General features: G+C 31.1%; 1 protein-coding gene across 1 annotated transcript; it reads left to right on the forward strand.

Annotated features, from left to right (window-relative positions):
• Positions 1–313: 313 nt before the first annotated feature.
• LOC140049703 (integrin beta-1-like) lies at positions 314–8,399 on the forward strand. The gene is made up of 10 exons (XM_072094652.1): positions 314–341; positions 567–655; positions 1,328–1,512; positions 2,260–2,496; positions 2,962–3,034; positions 3,624–3,708; positions 4,319–4,521; positions 4,885–5,014; positions 7,351–7,458; positions 8,055–8,399. Exons 1-10 carry the CDS (start codon positions 314–316, stop codon positions 8,327–8,329), a joined length of 1,413 nt encoding a protein of 470 aa, XP_071950753.1. The 3' UTR covers positions 8,330–8,399.
• The last annotated feature ends 7,086 nt before the right edge of the window (positions 8,400–15,485 follow it).

The raw sequence follows: 15,485 nt of genomic DNA on the forward strand, positions 1-15,485 counted from the left end.
CTATTTTACATTTACTTTGTTTATTTTCAGGATTTTCCATCTTTAGGACAGCTTCATGAGAAATTATTAGGAAGAAATGTACTGTAATTCCAATTTTTGCAGTAGCAAAATCAAAATGATTCAAGTGATGATTCAGCTCTTTATCAGGTATTGAATATGTTGAATCATAAAGATAGAATACATTCTAGTATCTTGTGTTAGTTCTTTAGAATACTCCACATGCTAGTCCTATTAGTGCATGGGTTTAGTATATCTGATACTTGATCAACTTATATATATATATATATATATATATATATTTCCCTGAAAAATTATGGTTGGATATGCCATTTTAATGTCCTGTAATAGTTCTTCCATTCCAAAAAATAGGTCGGAAAAAAATGATTTAGCTACCTGCCAGCAGTGCAGCATCTACCCAGATAAGCACGCCAAGAGATTGACCCCTGCTCTTTTTCGAATAATGGACCGAGTTCTTTAACATGCATTGTACAAGGGGCCAGCGGCTTTATGTCCCATTGAGAGTATGATGTATATTTTAATTTGTATTTCTTTATTTCAACAGTAAGTTGTAAATGAGTTTTTCCCAGGTGGATCTGTGGGAACACTAGCTAGTGATTCAAGAAACATTATTGAACTTGTTCGTAGTAGTTATGATGTAAGTTTGCAGTTTTTCATAGCACATTTATTTTTATTTGAGATTTTTTCCCATTAGTTTTTTTTTACCAATTATTATGTCAAACATTTATGTTTGTGGAACAATTTTTTGATTTATAGGCCTTTATCGAGTGTAAATAAAATTAGGCCTACATTCCATTAGAACTTCTTTTTCTACAGACTTTACGATGAATAAAGTTGTTAATGATATTGCAATATATTTTTTTTTTTATAGTATTTATATGCATTTTTAATGTTTATACAAATTATATTATAAATGTTTTTTATACAATCAGTGCAATAGGCGACCTACTAGATAGTGATTAAGTTTGCTTTTTAGGAATCCTGTCTCTGCCTGATTTTATGTGATGTTTTCTTTTCTTTGTCCATGTTTTTCTATATTGTACTTTTATGGAGACAAAAATAAATGAAATTAAATAAAGTTTGATGTAAATTTAATATAAATTAAACATTTAACTACATAAAAAGAATTAACCTCAATTAAAGTAACTTTTTTCTTGTTCAAAATTACTTTAATTCTTTAAAAAACATCTTTCACACAGATGTGAAGTTATACACCATGCAGCGAAAGGATTAATGCACACATTTTGTTTATTGCACATGTTTTATTAGTTATTAATATCATAGTTAATTAAAATAATAGTTTTTATAGAAAATTACATCTGAGATTCAACTTGTAGACACGGTGACAGCTCCTATTCATGTAACCTACTCAGCCTATTGCGATGGCGAGACATTGACGCCTAATTCGCAGAACTGTAGTAACATTCGCTTAGGAAATGTCATTAAATTTAAACTAGATGTTAGTGTCGATGAGTGTACAGCAAATCCTTTCTCGTAAGACATGATTACATTGTTTATTACCAATCACAAGTGAGGCATTGACCTTGGTGCATGCGTTGGAACGCTTAAAATAAATGTTTCTGCTGCCCAAGCCTGTCCGACCTAAAATTTGGTTAGCTTCTTTTTAAATTTTTTTTATTGTAGGAGCATTTAATAAAAAAGCACAATTAAAAAACATCTTTGTTTTTGTAATTGCATGCAAACATTTCTCTAGTGTCCTCTATTTCTATTGTAAAGTTTTGCCCATTTTATTAAATCTAAAATTTATATTATTTATTCATAAAACACAAAATAGATAAAAAAAATTGTCCTACTGATATGACCATGTATTTCAATTGATGGTGTTCCTGGGCAACATAACAATTTGTTTAGGGCTTTTAGATTTACAATCAGCTTTGTGTTTCTAGCATTTCCCTTTTAAATGCTGTGACATAATCAATAATGATGATTTTAATGGTGGCAATAAAGCATGAAGATGACATAATATGAATGAATGAAGATAATGGCTTTGATGTTGAATCATCATGAATATGATACTATCATTAAGAAAACTTCTTTTATTTCTTTTTTCAAAATTATGATTATTATTATTTGTAAAATGTCCATTTATTGAATAAATGGTATGATACGATGATGATTAATTTTGAATACTATGCAGTGGTTGAACAAATAAGAACTTTTATCTAATATTAATAAGTTACAGAGTACATGATGTGCTAGAAATTTTATCAAAATGTTTAGTTTTTCAGTTAAACCTCTTGGATTTGAAGAGAACCTAGAAGTTGTCATAATAACAAATTGTGAATGTGAATGTACCAAGTCTGTGACACCAGGCAGTGAGCTATGTAGCAATGGTAATGGTTCACTGGTCTGTGGTATTTGTGAGTGTAATGAAAACCGGTATGGAAAGGTCTGTGAATGTGATGACACTGGCTCAGATGAAACTGAAACACTTGCAGATAGTTTACCATGTCAAACGTAAGTTAATTTTTCTAAGGTTTTTTCAACTTCTTTACATTTTTTTCTTTTTGGAAAAGCATGATATACCGCTAACCTAGTTTTTTAACTAGTGTTTATTCATCATACATCAAGCATTAACAAAAATATTGCTGTTGAGTATTTTACTAATGTTTAACCATTATTTTCTGAACACATACTGTAAACTTTTATTGTTTACTTATTATGTTCAAGTGCAGTATATGGAGAGCCATCTCGATAGTGCTTTGCACTCATGGCAATCCTCAGGATGCTGCACCGCTGTCTTGTCATGTTTTTTGTGTGCCTGAAAATTGAATAAAATTAAAAAAATAAAATAAAACTATAGAGGGCAGAAATCATAATTTTGATTTCTTATTTTCAATATTTATGAAATGATGTATAGGCCTATATGTACTTTATGTTTAAAAAATATGAGTCAAATCCTATTTTTATTTATTTCAATAGAAGTAACTCATCTTTGGTTTGTTCAGGTCAAGGGTCATGCATATGTGGGAAATGTGTGTGTAACAAGCGACAAGTAGGTGAACTATATGATTTTATAGTTTTCTTATTGGGGCATATCAGTAGGTCAACTATTACAGTATGTACTGTGAGTATACTATAGTGGGTCAATTAGAGGAAAAAAGAAGTTTTTTAAAATCTGTTGCTGATGATAATTGACAATTAGTAAGTGCAAAAGATTAAAAATAATGTAACCCTATAAATAGAGAATGTCACTCTTTTATATAGGGTTTGAGAGGAGGAGGCAAGACTCAAGTAGTCAATTTGTTATTTATAACTACTATACACGGTTTCTCTATTTCTAAATTGGTCAACTGCTATGTGATCAACAGTTACACTGGTGACGTGATCAGTTAGTTAAAAAAAATATATACAATCAATAAATATATATTACAGTTCAATAAAAATGTTATTACCATATTAACATGTTTATAATGCCAAGCTAGATTATAATCCAACCCACTAATTTTTTGCCAAATGTTGTAACCCGGATCCTGATTATTATAATAATTGGTCATATATTTTTTTGAATGCGATTAATATAATATAAAATGTATTATAAATAGAGCTTTTTTGTTATGATTAATATTTTTTTCTTTTTCAAGAATCCTTTAGAAAAAATCACAGGAAAGTTTTGCAACTGTGATAACTTCTCTTGTCGCAGAGATTCTGCTGACCTCATTTGTGGTGGTATGTTCAATTTTGTTTATATTATTTTCTTTGGAATTTGGTTAATTTAAGCTCTGCTGACAATTTTAAGGACCATATCAGCATTTTTCTACTACAGTAACTAAATATCTTAAATATGATTTTAGTCTGTTTCAAATGTAGAAGCTATGATAGTCATTGCAATAAACAGTGTGTAATATTACCCAAAAAAGATTATTAGATTATTGCATAAACAGGTTAAACAGAAACAAAATAGTTTAGTTACTGCAATAACTGCAATAAGATAATCAATCTCTGTAGAAAATTTATTATATTATTTCTCAGTGATTTTTTTTTTTATTGTGAATTGCCTTTGAACATTAAGGTAGTATACAAATGAGGTATTTAATTATTATTAATTATTATAAAAATGGTTTTGAGCATCTTGTGTATAATATACAGTATGCTCTGTGCTATATAACATGGACTTGATAGAGTTTATTTATGACTAAGCTCTGTCTACACTATCACACTTTCTGTGCCTAAATTGACGTGCCAATGGACACGATAACATCATATTCAATACCCTTTTTTTTGTCAAACTAGTGTGATAGTGTAGACAGAGCTTATAGGTATTTATTAACGTTGATAGGTCCATCAAAAGGAACATGCATTTGTGGTCAGTGTGAATGCAAGCCAGGCTATAGTGGTCCTGATTGCAGTTGTCCAACGAGCATTGAAAACTGCCTAGCATCTACTGGAAAAGAGTGCAATGACGCTGGACACTGTGAATGTGGTGTTTGCATGTGTAATGCAACACTGGTCTACGATGGCCCAACTTGTGAGGATTGTGATGTAAGTTCATTTATATTAAAATCTTAATGCATCCTTAAATTCAAATGTATGATGTCATCATCATCAGGATTTATCAAATGTCCTATTCATGAAATATTAATACATTGTTGAGACCCCATTTCATCATTTTAACATTGTACAGTACCATAATAATTTATACAGCACCATTCTTTTTCCAATGATTTTTCTGATGATGAATAAATGTACTTCTATTTTCTATGTAAAACTGTCTTAAGTTTAAGTCATGTGACACCCATCAGTAAATCGTTCTATAGACGATCCGTTCCACCTATATTTTGTACTTACTATAGGACTATCATGTACAGAACCTCAAATGACCATAATCATATTTACTGTTTGTAGACATGTCCAGCTAAATGTGATCGCAATCGTGACTGTGTGCAATGTCTAGCTTACGGTACAGGTATATCTGAGGAAAAATGCCAAGAGTGTCCTCAAAGAATTATACTTGTTGAGGAAGAAGAATTAATAGGTAAGAATTGTGGAAACATTTTAATTACAAAGTAATAAACTAATTTATTTTATTATATTTGTCTTCAAGATTCTGATAAACCTTAATTGTTTCATTTCTTTTATTTTAACCATCCGATAAAAAAACTTTATAAAGGATAAAACACCGATTAAATTACATTAGTACAATTCAATGTATTGAGTTGCCATGTTGTAATTGGTGGTTCACAGTGTTGATAAACTATAAAGTATAGTAGGACAAGCATATGACAATTTAGGAAATGTTTCTGGTTCGTTCAGGGAAGAGGGCCTTATGCATATGTTGCTTTCGCGACACATGTGTTGCGTACTAAACTTACTGTCGAAGCAAAATCAAAATGAACAAGTATTTTAACAAAACTTTTCTCTCAAAACTACGCTGTTATGCAAATGAACGAAAATGAATGCTCTTTATTAGCTATCTGTTCATGATGTTATAAGAACTGTATAATCTATACTGAGTTTTAGCAGGTACTGTATAATTTATGGTATTGTAAAATATTATTATAAGGATTTTCTTAAGCACTTAAAGGAAATCTTCTGTGATCTAATAGTTTTATATACTAGCTGTTTATTATCTTGAATTATTAAAGATTTGTAAAAAATAAAGATTATTTATAAGGAAAGAAGAAGGTTTAATTGGTAAGAAGTCGAAAAGTTGAAAAGTAATAAACTAATTTATTATATTTATTTTTTATTTAATTTCATTTATATATTCATCCGTTGATTAAATTGATTAAAAAATGGTCCTCATCATCTGTTTTCCATGGGGTTGTGTATTGCTGATCTAGCGAATTATAGGGCTAGGCCTGTTTGTGTTAATCAAAAGCTTTCAGCACTTGCATATTGATGTTTCCAGTTCATAAATTCCTTTCAGGGAAATTGGTTGTTCGAATAGTTTTTACTTTTTGCGAACTGAAAAAAAAATCAGGAATTGATGGAAGTAATTCTCGGGTGGGACATAAACCCATGACTTTTGGCAGTAATGACTAAAACATTGTTTGCAAAAACATTTTGTTTACTTTCAAAATGTAAATCGCGTTAAAAAAGTACTGCTCTATCCACTGTTGAAATATATCCCCTATGATGAAAATTATGCATTGCTTTCTATAAAAACCTTGTATCTCCACATAGTTTTACAGGTGGATGCTTTATATTTTGTGCTAGGTAGGTGTGTAATGAATTGGAAAATGCCAGAGATTTCAGTAAAATATAAAACTTAATAATAAATATATAATACATTTCTGGTTTTAGATAAGTATTTTGATAAAATGCCACACAGATTCCAGTAATAATAATAATAATAAAATTCTGGTTTTTATTATTTGGAATTATTTCACAATTTTTAAGACATATAATACAAGGGTTAGCCATGATTTTGTAATAAATGTCTAGGAATCACTCTGATGTTGGTATGGAAACCAAGGAATTCACTCTGATATTGGTATAAAAACAACAACATCACTTTGATGTTGGTACGAAAACGGCGTATTGTACAGTACAAATCAAAACTTTGTATGAGCCAATAAATATGTGTTTCGACAAAAAACACAACATTTTCTGCTTTCTGATTGGCTGTTGTTCTGACAACTTATTGGGTTAAGAAATATGGTATATATTAAAAAATATTTTATTGATGTTAATAAAATAATCTGATGGCAATTGGATTCAATTTAGAAATGATAATACTAATATTGCTGGTACAATCAATGAAACATGTAGATTACATTAACATCATAAAAAATAACTATTTGAAGTAAAGTGTCCTTAAAAACGTATGGTGTACGTTATTGTCAACGCAATGGATTATACAAACTGTCAATTATGATTGGTCAACTCATTAGCGTTTGTAGCGATTTCTGTTTTTTAAATCATTTTTTTCTGATTTTAATTATTTTTTAAATTATTTTATTTATTTATAAATTTTGTTTTTAAGTGTTATATTTTTATGTTGTCTTGTCAAATTATTTTGTACTAAGGGTCCCTATTATGATCAGCTTTGTCTGGATGTACTATCCTTGTTAAATATTGTTGAAATAAAATAAATATGAGGACCACACCTTTTGGTTAAAAAAACATTTTTTGAATATTGCCACTTAACTTTATTTTATATGAAACATAACCATGACTTTATGTTTGTTTAATGAAACGCATCACCATTGTACTCTACAATTGTCTTAACCTTTTATTGAAATATCTGGTATCTTTATAGATAGAAAGTAGTTCACTACAGTTAAAATTATAAAAGTGTATAAAAATAAAATAATAGTATGGAGGTTATGAATTTATTTATGCCAAATTGGTGGGCTTTTTTCACAGTAAATGGAACTGATCCTTGTACATACAAAGATGAACTTGGTTGTCTCTTCTCTTTTAACTTTGTTATGAATGGAACAATGGAGGTGATTCTGGTACAGAAAATAACATGTAAGTAATGTAAAAAGAAAACCCCAGCAAAATGAAACCCAATACATTGTCTAAAGCTCTGTCTACACTATCAAACTTTATGTGACAAAAATATGTTATGTGACCATATATGGTGATGAAAACTACCGTAATGGGTACATTACACTTTTTTGTCAAACTATTTTGATAGTGTAGACATAGAGCTATATATTGAGATCTCTGTGCACTTCACGCACGCGCACGCACACCTTCATATATACAGTATACATCCCCTCATTTGACAGGGACAATTTGATGGACATCCTAGGCATACTGAACTTTTTTCACAAACAATTACAAAAGAGTACCATCAGTAACCTGTATTCTTTGTATATTAAACATCTTTTATTTTTCAATTTGAGACATGCACTTCATTATTATACTAGACTTGTTTGTACAAAGTATGTGAAATGCATGATAGAGTTAGAGTGGAAAAAATGATTGTAATGGCTTTTTTGTAGGAAATATAAAATGTCAGTCAAGTGCAGCAAACACGGCTTGTCTTGATTCAACATGTGCAACACTTCATGTTAATAATTTATATGAATATTTATCAACATGTCGTACTTTATTTTCAGCTTGCCCAGAAGGAATAGATGCCTTATGGCTGGCTATTGGCATCATTATTGGTATATTACTAGTTGGTCTAGCCCTTCTGCTGGCCTGGAAGATAGCTACATATATATATGACAAACGAGAATATGCTAAATTTTTGAAAGAGTTAGAAAATGCACGAACAGATGCAGTAAGGAATGATTATTTTTTTTATCTTGTAGTTAATGTTTATTTATTTATTATTTATGGTTTCCCTTTAAAGACCAGACCATTTTTATCTAGAGTCACCACTACATAGCATCCAAGTTCACTGTAGCTGACGTTCCAAGAAAACATTATTTATTTTAAACAATTCTATTTGCATTTGAACTCTCTATCTATCTCTATATCTATTTCTAGTATGATTATGATGTATCGTAGTATTGTAATTGAAAATGTTAAATCTAACAGTACTAGTAAATACCTTAAACTAAAAGTAGAAGTATATATTTATGTCAATTTCTGTGATTAACATGCATTGCAGTGGACATTAGCATTGAAAATACTAATTGAAATGTAATATGTTTATGAAAAATTAAACCAAGATAAGATAAGATAAGATAACTTTTTATTGATCCTCAAAAAGGAAATTCATTGCTCGTCATAATAACAAAGAAAACACAATAAAAACAAATATAGCATAAAACCATTCATATAAAAACATCTAAACAATTACAATATAAAATTATCTTCTTGACTTCCTGTTGTACTGGATGATACCGGAGGGAATAAAGGATTTAGCAAATCGATTTGTTTTCACACGGAGGAGCCTCAATCTACCACTTGGATTAAGTTGGTCTATGATCACTTTGTGGAGAGGATGAGAGGCATCCGACTCAATGCGTTCGAAATCTTTCTGGAGGTGTTCTAGGTGCACATCGGTAAAGGAAGGCAGTTCCAGACCAATCATTTTACCAGCCCGACGGATGAAAGTTTCAAGGCGTCCTTTATTCCCTCCGGTAACATTACCAGCCCAACAGGAGAGGCAATACGTCCAAACACTACATATAACGGATCTATAGAACGAAAGTAACATCAAATCACAGGAGTTAAATTTATATAAAGTTCTCATACAATACATTCTGGGACTTAATTTTTTGCTGATGAAGTCTATATGGTCTCCCCAACTCAGTTTATCATTGAAAACAATTCCTAGATACTTGTACTGGTCAACAATTTCAATTTCTTTACCTTTGATAGTGATTGGTTGAAAATTAAATTTATGTTTAGTCCTAAAATCAATGATCATCTCCTTTGTTTTTGATGCATTTATTTGGAGATAATTATCGTCACAAAATTTAACAAATCTTTGTATTTCGCTACGATAATTTTCATCATTGTTTGAAACTATGAGACCAATAGTACTAGTGTCATCAGCGAATTTAACAACGGGGCAAAGCTCATCATTTAAAGATCTGTAATCCGCCGTATACAAGGAATATAATTTAGGTGCGTTGACAGTACCCTGAGGAACACCGGTGTCAGAGGTTACGATTTCTGACTTAACACCATTAATATTAACAAATTGTTTTCTATCACAAATGAAATTTAAAACTAAACGAACAATCGGACGGGGAAACTCCATATTCAACATTTTGTCTGCTAAGATATGGGGTTGTATGGTATTAAACGCAGATTGAAAATCAAAATACATAATACGTGCCGAGTGGCCTTTCTTTACATTATCTAGATGTGAATACAATTTATGTAATTTAAAATAAATCGCATCACTGGTACTACGGAGTGATCGGTAAGCAAATTGCAACGGGTCTAACACTTTTTCAGCATAAGGTTGCATAATTTTTAAAATAATACGTTCCAATATTTTCATCGCGACAGACGTGAGTGCAACGGGTCTCAAATCATTCATGCTGTTAATCTTAGGTTTCTTAGGTACCGGTATTATGCATGAAAGTTTCCAAATATCCGGGAACGCATGATAAGAAAGACACATATTGAAAATAAATGTAAATATACCATCAAGGTGAGGAGAGCAGACCTTAAGTACTCGTGGTGGGATTCTATCCGGCCCAGCAGCCTTCGATGAATTGAGTTTCATGAATTCGTTATGTACATCAGAAATGCTTATACTAAATTTGGGATCATCTTCAGTCACCCGACACAAGCTAAATAGAGCCTCTCTTTCTTTTTTAAAATCATGAACATTAAAACGGTTATAAAATTCATTTAACTCATTAACATATTGCACAGTAACATTCGGAATCGAGGTGGGTGTATTACCACCGTTTGTGTAACCACTCATAAGTTTCATACCCTGCCAAACTTGTTTCATATTATTAGACCTGAAGTTATGTTCAACTTTTTTCCTATAAATGTTCTTCTGTTTCATTATTTCAGATTTAATCTCTCTAGTCAATATTTTCATATGATTAGAGTCGCCCATCTTAAAGGCTTTACGTTTCTCACACAACAGTAATTTAACGCCTTTCGTGATCCATGGCTTGTTGTTAGGGTAGATTTTCACTTTTTTAACTGGAACGCATTTATCAATACAAAAGTTTATGTACGAGCTCACTGCATAAGTAATACTATTCAAATCTTCATCCTCCGTAAAAATATCCCAATCGGTAGATTCAAATTCCGCTATCAGGGCTTCCTCGGCTTCAGGAGACCATTTACGTACATTAATAATTTTTGGTTGGCATGTCTTATTTAACGGGCGATATTTAGGACTGAGTAAAATCAAATTATGATCAGATTTGCCCAAGTTCGGTAGTGGGGTCGAAATATAGGCATCCTTCACACTAGAGTAGCATAAATCAAGAATCGCGTTGTCCCTCGTTTTACATGTAACATGCTGATAATAAGTGGCCGTTGTTTTCTTGAACTTGCATCTGTTGAAATCGCCATTGATAATTACAAGCGCCTCAGGGTGACTACACTCAATACCTTCGATAATTTCTGCGATCTCATTTATAGCAGGCTTTTCAAGCTTTTTGTTAGGTATGTATACCATAACATTGATAACATGCGAGAACTCTCTCGGAAGATAGTAGGGGCGAATACCAACAACCAGCACTTCCGAGTGTGGCGAACATTTATGAAGCTTAAGCGTAGAGTTATTTGGATGACAGTATTTCTCATTAATGTAGAGGCAAAGACCACCACCGCCATCTTTGTTCGCTTCGGCTGTACGATCCCCACGAACAGATTTAAAGCCAAGAAATATTACCTAGACATACTTACTTGCTTTTTTTCAGAATATAAATCCCCTTTTTAAATCTTCTACGACAACCTACAAGAATCCAACATATGGTAAATAGAAGGTTTTATGTAAGATGTTGATACCTGTTGCCAAACAAGACCTCATTCAGAACCATCCAACAAGGCCCGATCAAATTGAAAACTGATACACAGACTAAATGATATCAGAATAATAATTTATGGCAAAGTTCAGACTGTAACTGACAGATCAATCAAGTCTGTTATCAGAAAAAGAAATGCCCACTAGTCCACAACTGACATCAGATCAAAGTACCATGAGATACTCTCCACTGGGCCACACAGTAGGATATCAGATCAAAGTGGCTTGTCCAGATCCACAAGGCATGTCCAGATCCAGATAAAGATCCCAGAAAAACATTCAAATGATATTTAATAATACCGGATGTTGTAGGCACACAACACAAAATATACCACATAATTATATAAAATGGTCTGATACCAGAAACTAACAACCAGAGAATCTTGTCAAACAGAATTCACCACAGGTATCTGATAGAACATGACATTTCTATAGTATAAATTGAGGTATTAATTATTTGGCTAGAGAGCTAACTCCATATTTAACAATAAATTGTTATATTCATTACCCTAAAAAAATAAGTATTTATAAAAACTGGACTGTACTTTTATGTATGTTTATATTTTAATATATATATATATATATATATATATATTCTAACTCATGTATTCATAATATTGTAAGTTATTGTTTTATATTATTAAATAATATTTTTGAACAGATACAGCGGATAATTTTTAAGCACCAACACTGTCCTCGTCAATTTGCTGTAACATTGTTAGCACTCTAGTCAATCTATTACCTCCTCAATGGTACCTAGATCATGCTGAATTTGGTGCTAAGTTGCAATATGTGATAAAATTAGAGGTTGATATGACAAAAAAAAAATTAGGATTTAAGAATAAATTAGAGTAGCGTATATTGGTGTGGCCATGTCTTCTGCCTTAACAAATGTGCTTTATTTTATTTAAGATAAATATTTTATATAAAACATTTGAAAATGCTGTTATTTGTTTGTAAATTTATAATAATATCTTTTCTTAGGACAGTATACATTAGTGAGCCTATTAAAAGTAATACTGTAATTGGTTACTCTATAGTAAAGGAAAATATTAGATCCCGTCAATTAAAGTTGCTGGACCACGCGCTTCTAATGCCTGATGACGAATCATTCAAAGAGTACGCTCTGTATGTTCCTCAACATGGGAAAAGAAAACGAGGAAGTCAGAGAACCAACTTTGTGAGATACATCCAACAGCTTTTAGGGGATGAAGGAGGCATGATTACCTCTGATAAGCTGTCAGAGTTAGCCAAGGACCGTTGTGGTTGGAGAAAGCTTGTAGTCGCCTGCTCCGCAGCCGACTGATGATTATGATAGTAAACTTAAAAAAACAGTACTGACTGTATAAATAAGAACTCCCAGCCAGTTTTTAAGGGAAACTCTATTCAGCTTGGTTCCCACTAGGACGCAGTACAAGGACGTAGGCCGCAACGCAAGCAAATAAGTCGAATCCATTGTGTCATATTGTGAACCAGACTTTAAGGGGACACTGGTCCCAAATGTGTCCCCATAATACAGTTTCCACTGTAATATTTATGCAGGTACATAAGAATAAAAATATCCTAAATATCTAGTTTTCTGATTTGATGATTATTCTCCAATTTATACATGGATATGTTTCAAAGGTTTAACTGTTAAATTAATACATAAAACAGTAAAAAGAATATTTAAAATGTTTAAAGTATTGAAAATATCAAAAATCTTTTTAAAAGATGTTCATGTTTTCTGAATAAATCTCTTATATTTATCCTTCCGATACGATATACACTTACTACTGTTTTTTTTTTACTTGTGCCATTCGGCAATGTATTCATTCACTATGTACAATCACAGGTCAATACATAACATTTTTTCTGGTAAATTTGACTCAATTTACATTAGTGTCAAACCTGTACAAAGGGCATACAAAAGACAAACTGTTCCATACTGACACTATAAACATTAATAAGCAATACTGGTTGTAAAACAATATTGTAATATTACTACTTACTACTGTTTTAAGTTTGTTTTTATTATTACTTTGTTATTGTATGTGTATATTATTACTTGTTTAAGACAGAAAAGACGTTTAATATATTACTTCAATATAAATTGTAATAACAAAATGAGATAAAAACGTTTATGAACCATCGTGGAACCACTTTCAAGATCAAACAATAATATACCTAATATACCGTAAAACATCGAAAACATGTCCATCTCGATATCAAGCCTATTAGGCTTCTTTTCACGATACTATAGGCTTCTTTTTCGAAATAGACTGTGTTATAATGTCAAAGGAACAGAAGTTATGATCGTGTTATTATATGGTATGGATATATTAATGACCTTGCAACCATTTTTAACCATGAACTCGTATATTTATTCTACAATGTATTGTTTTCCAAATGCTACTTTTATTTAATCTTGCATCTTCTTGTCTGCTTCCTTGACAAATATATAAAATTGGCAGAGAATGTTTTAAAAATTATATATGAAACGTCATTAATTTAATCTTTTTGCCATTAGATTTTGTATTCCTTCTTCTTTCCCTTTTCAGGGAATTTATTGGTTCAAAGTATATTGGCCTTTGGCCCTAATACAAACAAATAAAAATTAACTATAACTTAAGATTATGGTTTCTTCTTTCAAAAGCAAAGTAGACGTATTTTCCTAAATTATAAGTAAAATTTGTGTTGGAAAGTAATAAACAAAGCTTATTAATAGAAGGAAAAACACGAATAAATCTTGGAATAAAACTTTTTCTTAAATCATTGTAAAATGTGCATTGCAAAATAAAATGATATTCATCCTCAACAATGTTCTTTTTACATAATTTACACGTTCTCTTATATCTTTCTACACCCTCCCATCTGCCCTTTTCAATTTCTAGCTCTAATATCCCTAAACGTAACTTAGTATTAGAATTATTTATTTCAAGTTTAATGTCAATCTTTAAATAGACATTTTTGATGAAATAACCGTCTTAAAAAAACTGTTTACCGGTACATTATTGATTTTTGTTAGTATCAATGTGGTAGTTATTAATAGTTCAAGGGTTTGAATTGTGTAAACATTGAGTATTTAGTGAATTTAATATAAACCAAGTCTTATTGTAGGCCTATGTAAGAGCACAAGCTCGTCCAGGGATGTCGGGTCGTTCGGTTCAAAATAATTTTAATCCTAAGGTGCCCTTTTCAAGTTAGAAACCAGCAGCGAAAGTGGTAAATAGGCCTCATGACAATTATTTGGAAAATTCATTCATCTACTACTATACTAGGCCTACAGCTATATTTTCTTTTAAAATCTTGGCTATGGACTAGGAACAGCGAAGAGTAAGACTCGTTCATCTTTTAAAATTACAGTACAAAGCTCCCGGTCCTTAAAAAAAACATCAACAATACCAAAATTGATATTGCTTTTTATTTAATTGTGAATTACTATAAAATAGTGTATTTATGTAATTATTAAATAATATATACTAAACACAATCACATCTAACCCAATTCTGTGACAATAAAAAAAAAAGGTTTATCTGATTTTCCAACAGCATTTTTTATATAATCTTGTAATATATTTAGGCCTATAACTTAGTTTACACAATTTTATTTCTATTTATTTTTGTCTGTAAATAATTGTATCTGATCATAATGTTATACTAGAAGAAAGATATCGGCAATAATAAATAGCAATGTGTCGATTGGTGATGAAGGCACCAACTTCAATTTGTACACCAGGTATAATATAGATCACGCGTTTATTTATTATGAGTGTTGATATTAACTGTACGTGTATTTTGCCATATACTTTTCATTAAATCAATTGACTTTAGTACAACCTTTACGTAACGTTATATTTTAGAATTATGAATGCTGCTTTATTAGTAGTATGGCCTGTGTGGTATATTACGGCGTTGTATCGTCTTCTCGTCTTTAAAATCGCATAGGACACTGCGATGTCTTGCAATGTCCAGCAGATGAAGTGGTGCGCGCTGCGAGTGCTGTCTTACAACCTTATGAATTTAGTGTATGTATATAATGTTTGAAACATTAAATTAGTTAAATGTAATCCGTAAGTGCCTTGAAAAAAAAAGCTTGTAATATTTTGTAT

This window comes from Antedon mediterranea, chromosome 5 (assembly GCF_964355755.1).
Source record: "Antedon mediterranea chromosome 5, ecAntMedi1.1, whole genome shotgun sequence".
In the NCBI taxonomy this organism is placed as follows: domain Eukaryota; kingdom Metazoa; phylum Echinodermata; class Crinoidea; order Comatulida; family Antedonidae; genus Antedon; species Antedon mediterranea.

Excerpts from the sequence above, each read along its gene's own strand:
- LOC140049703 (XM_072094652.1), top strand. The coding sequence starts at position 314 with ATGGTTGGATATGCCATTTTAATGTCCT. Across the intron at positions 342-566 it reads ATATGCCATTTTAATGTCCT|TTGTAAATGAGTTTTTCCCA; the intron begins GTAATAGTTCTT and ends TTCAACAGTAAG. Across the intron at positions 5,015-7,350 it reads TGAGGAAGAAGAATTAATAG|TAAATGGAACTGATCCTTGT; the intron begins GTAAGAATTGTG and ends CTTTTTTCACAG.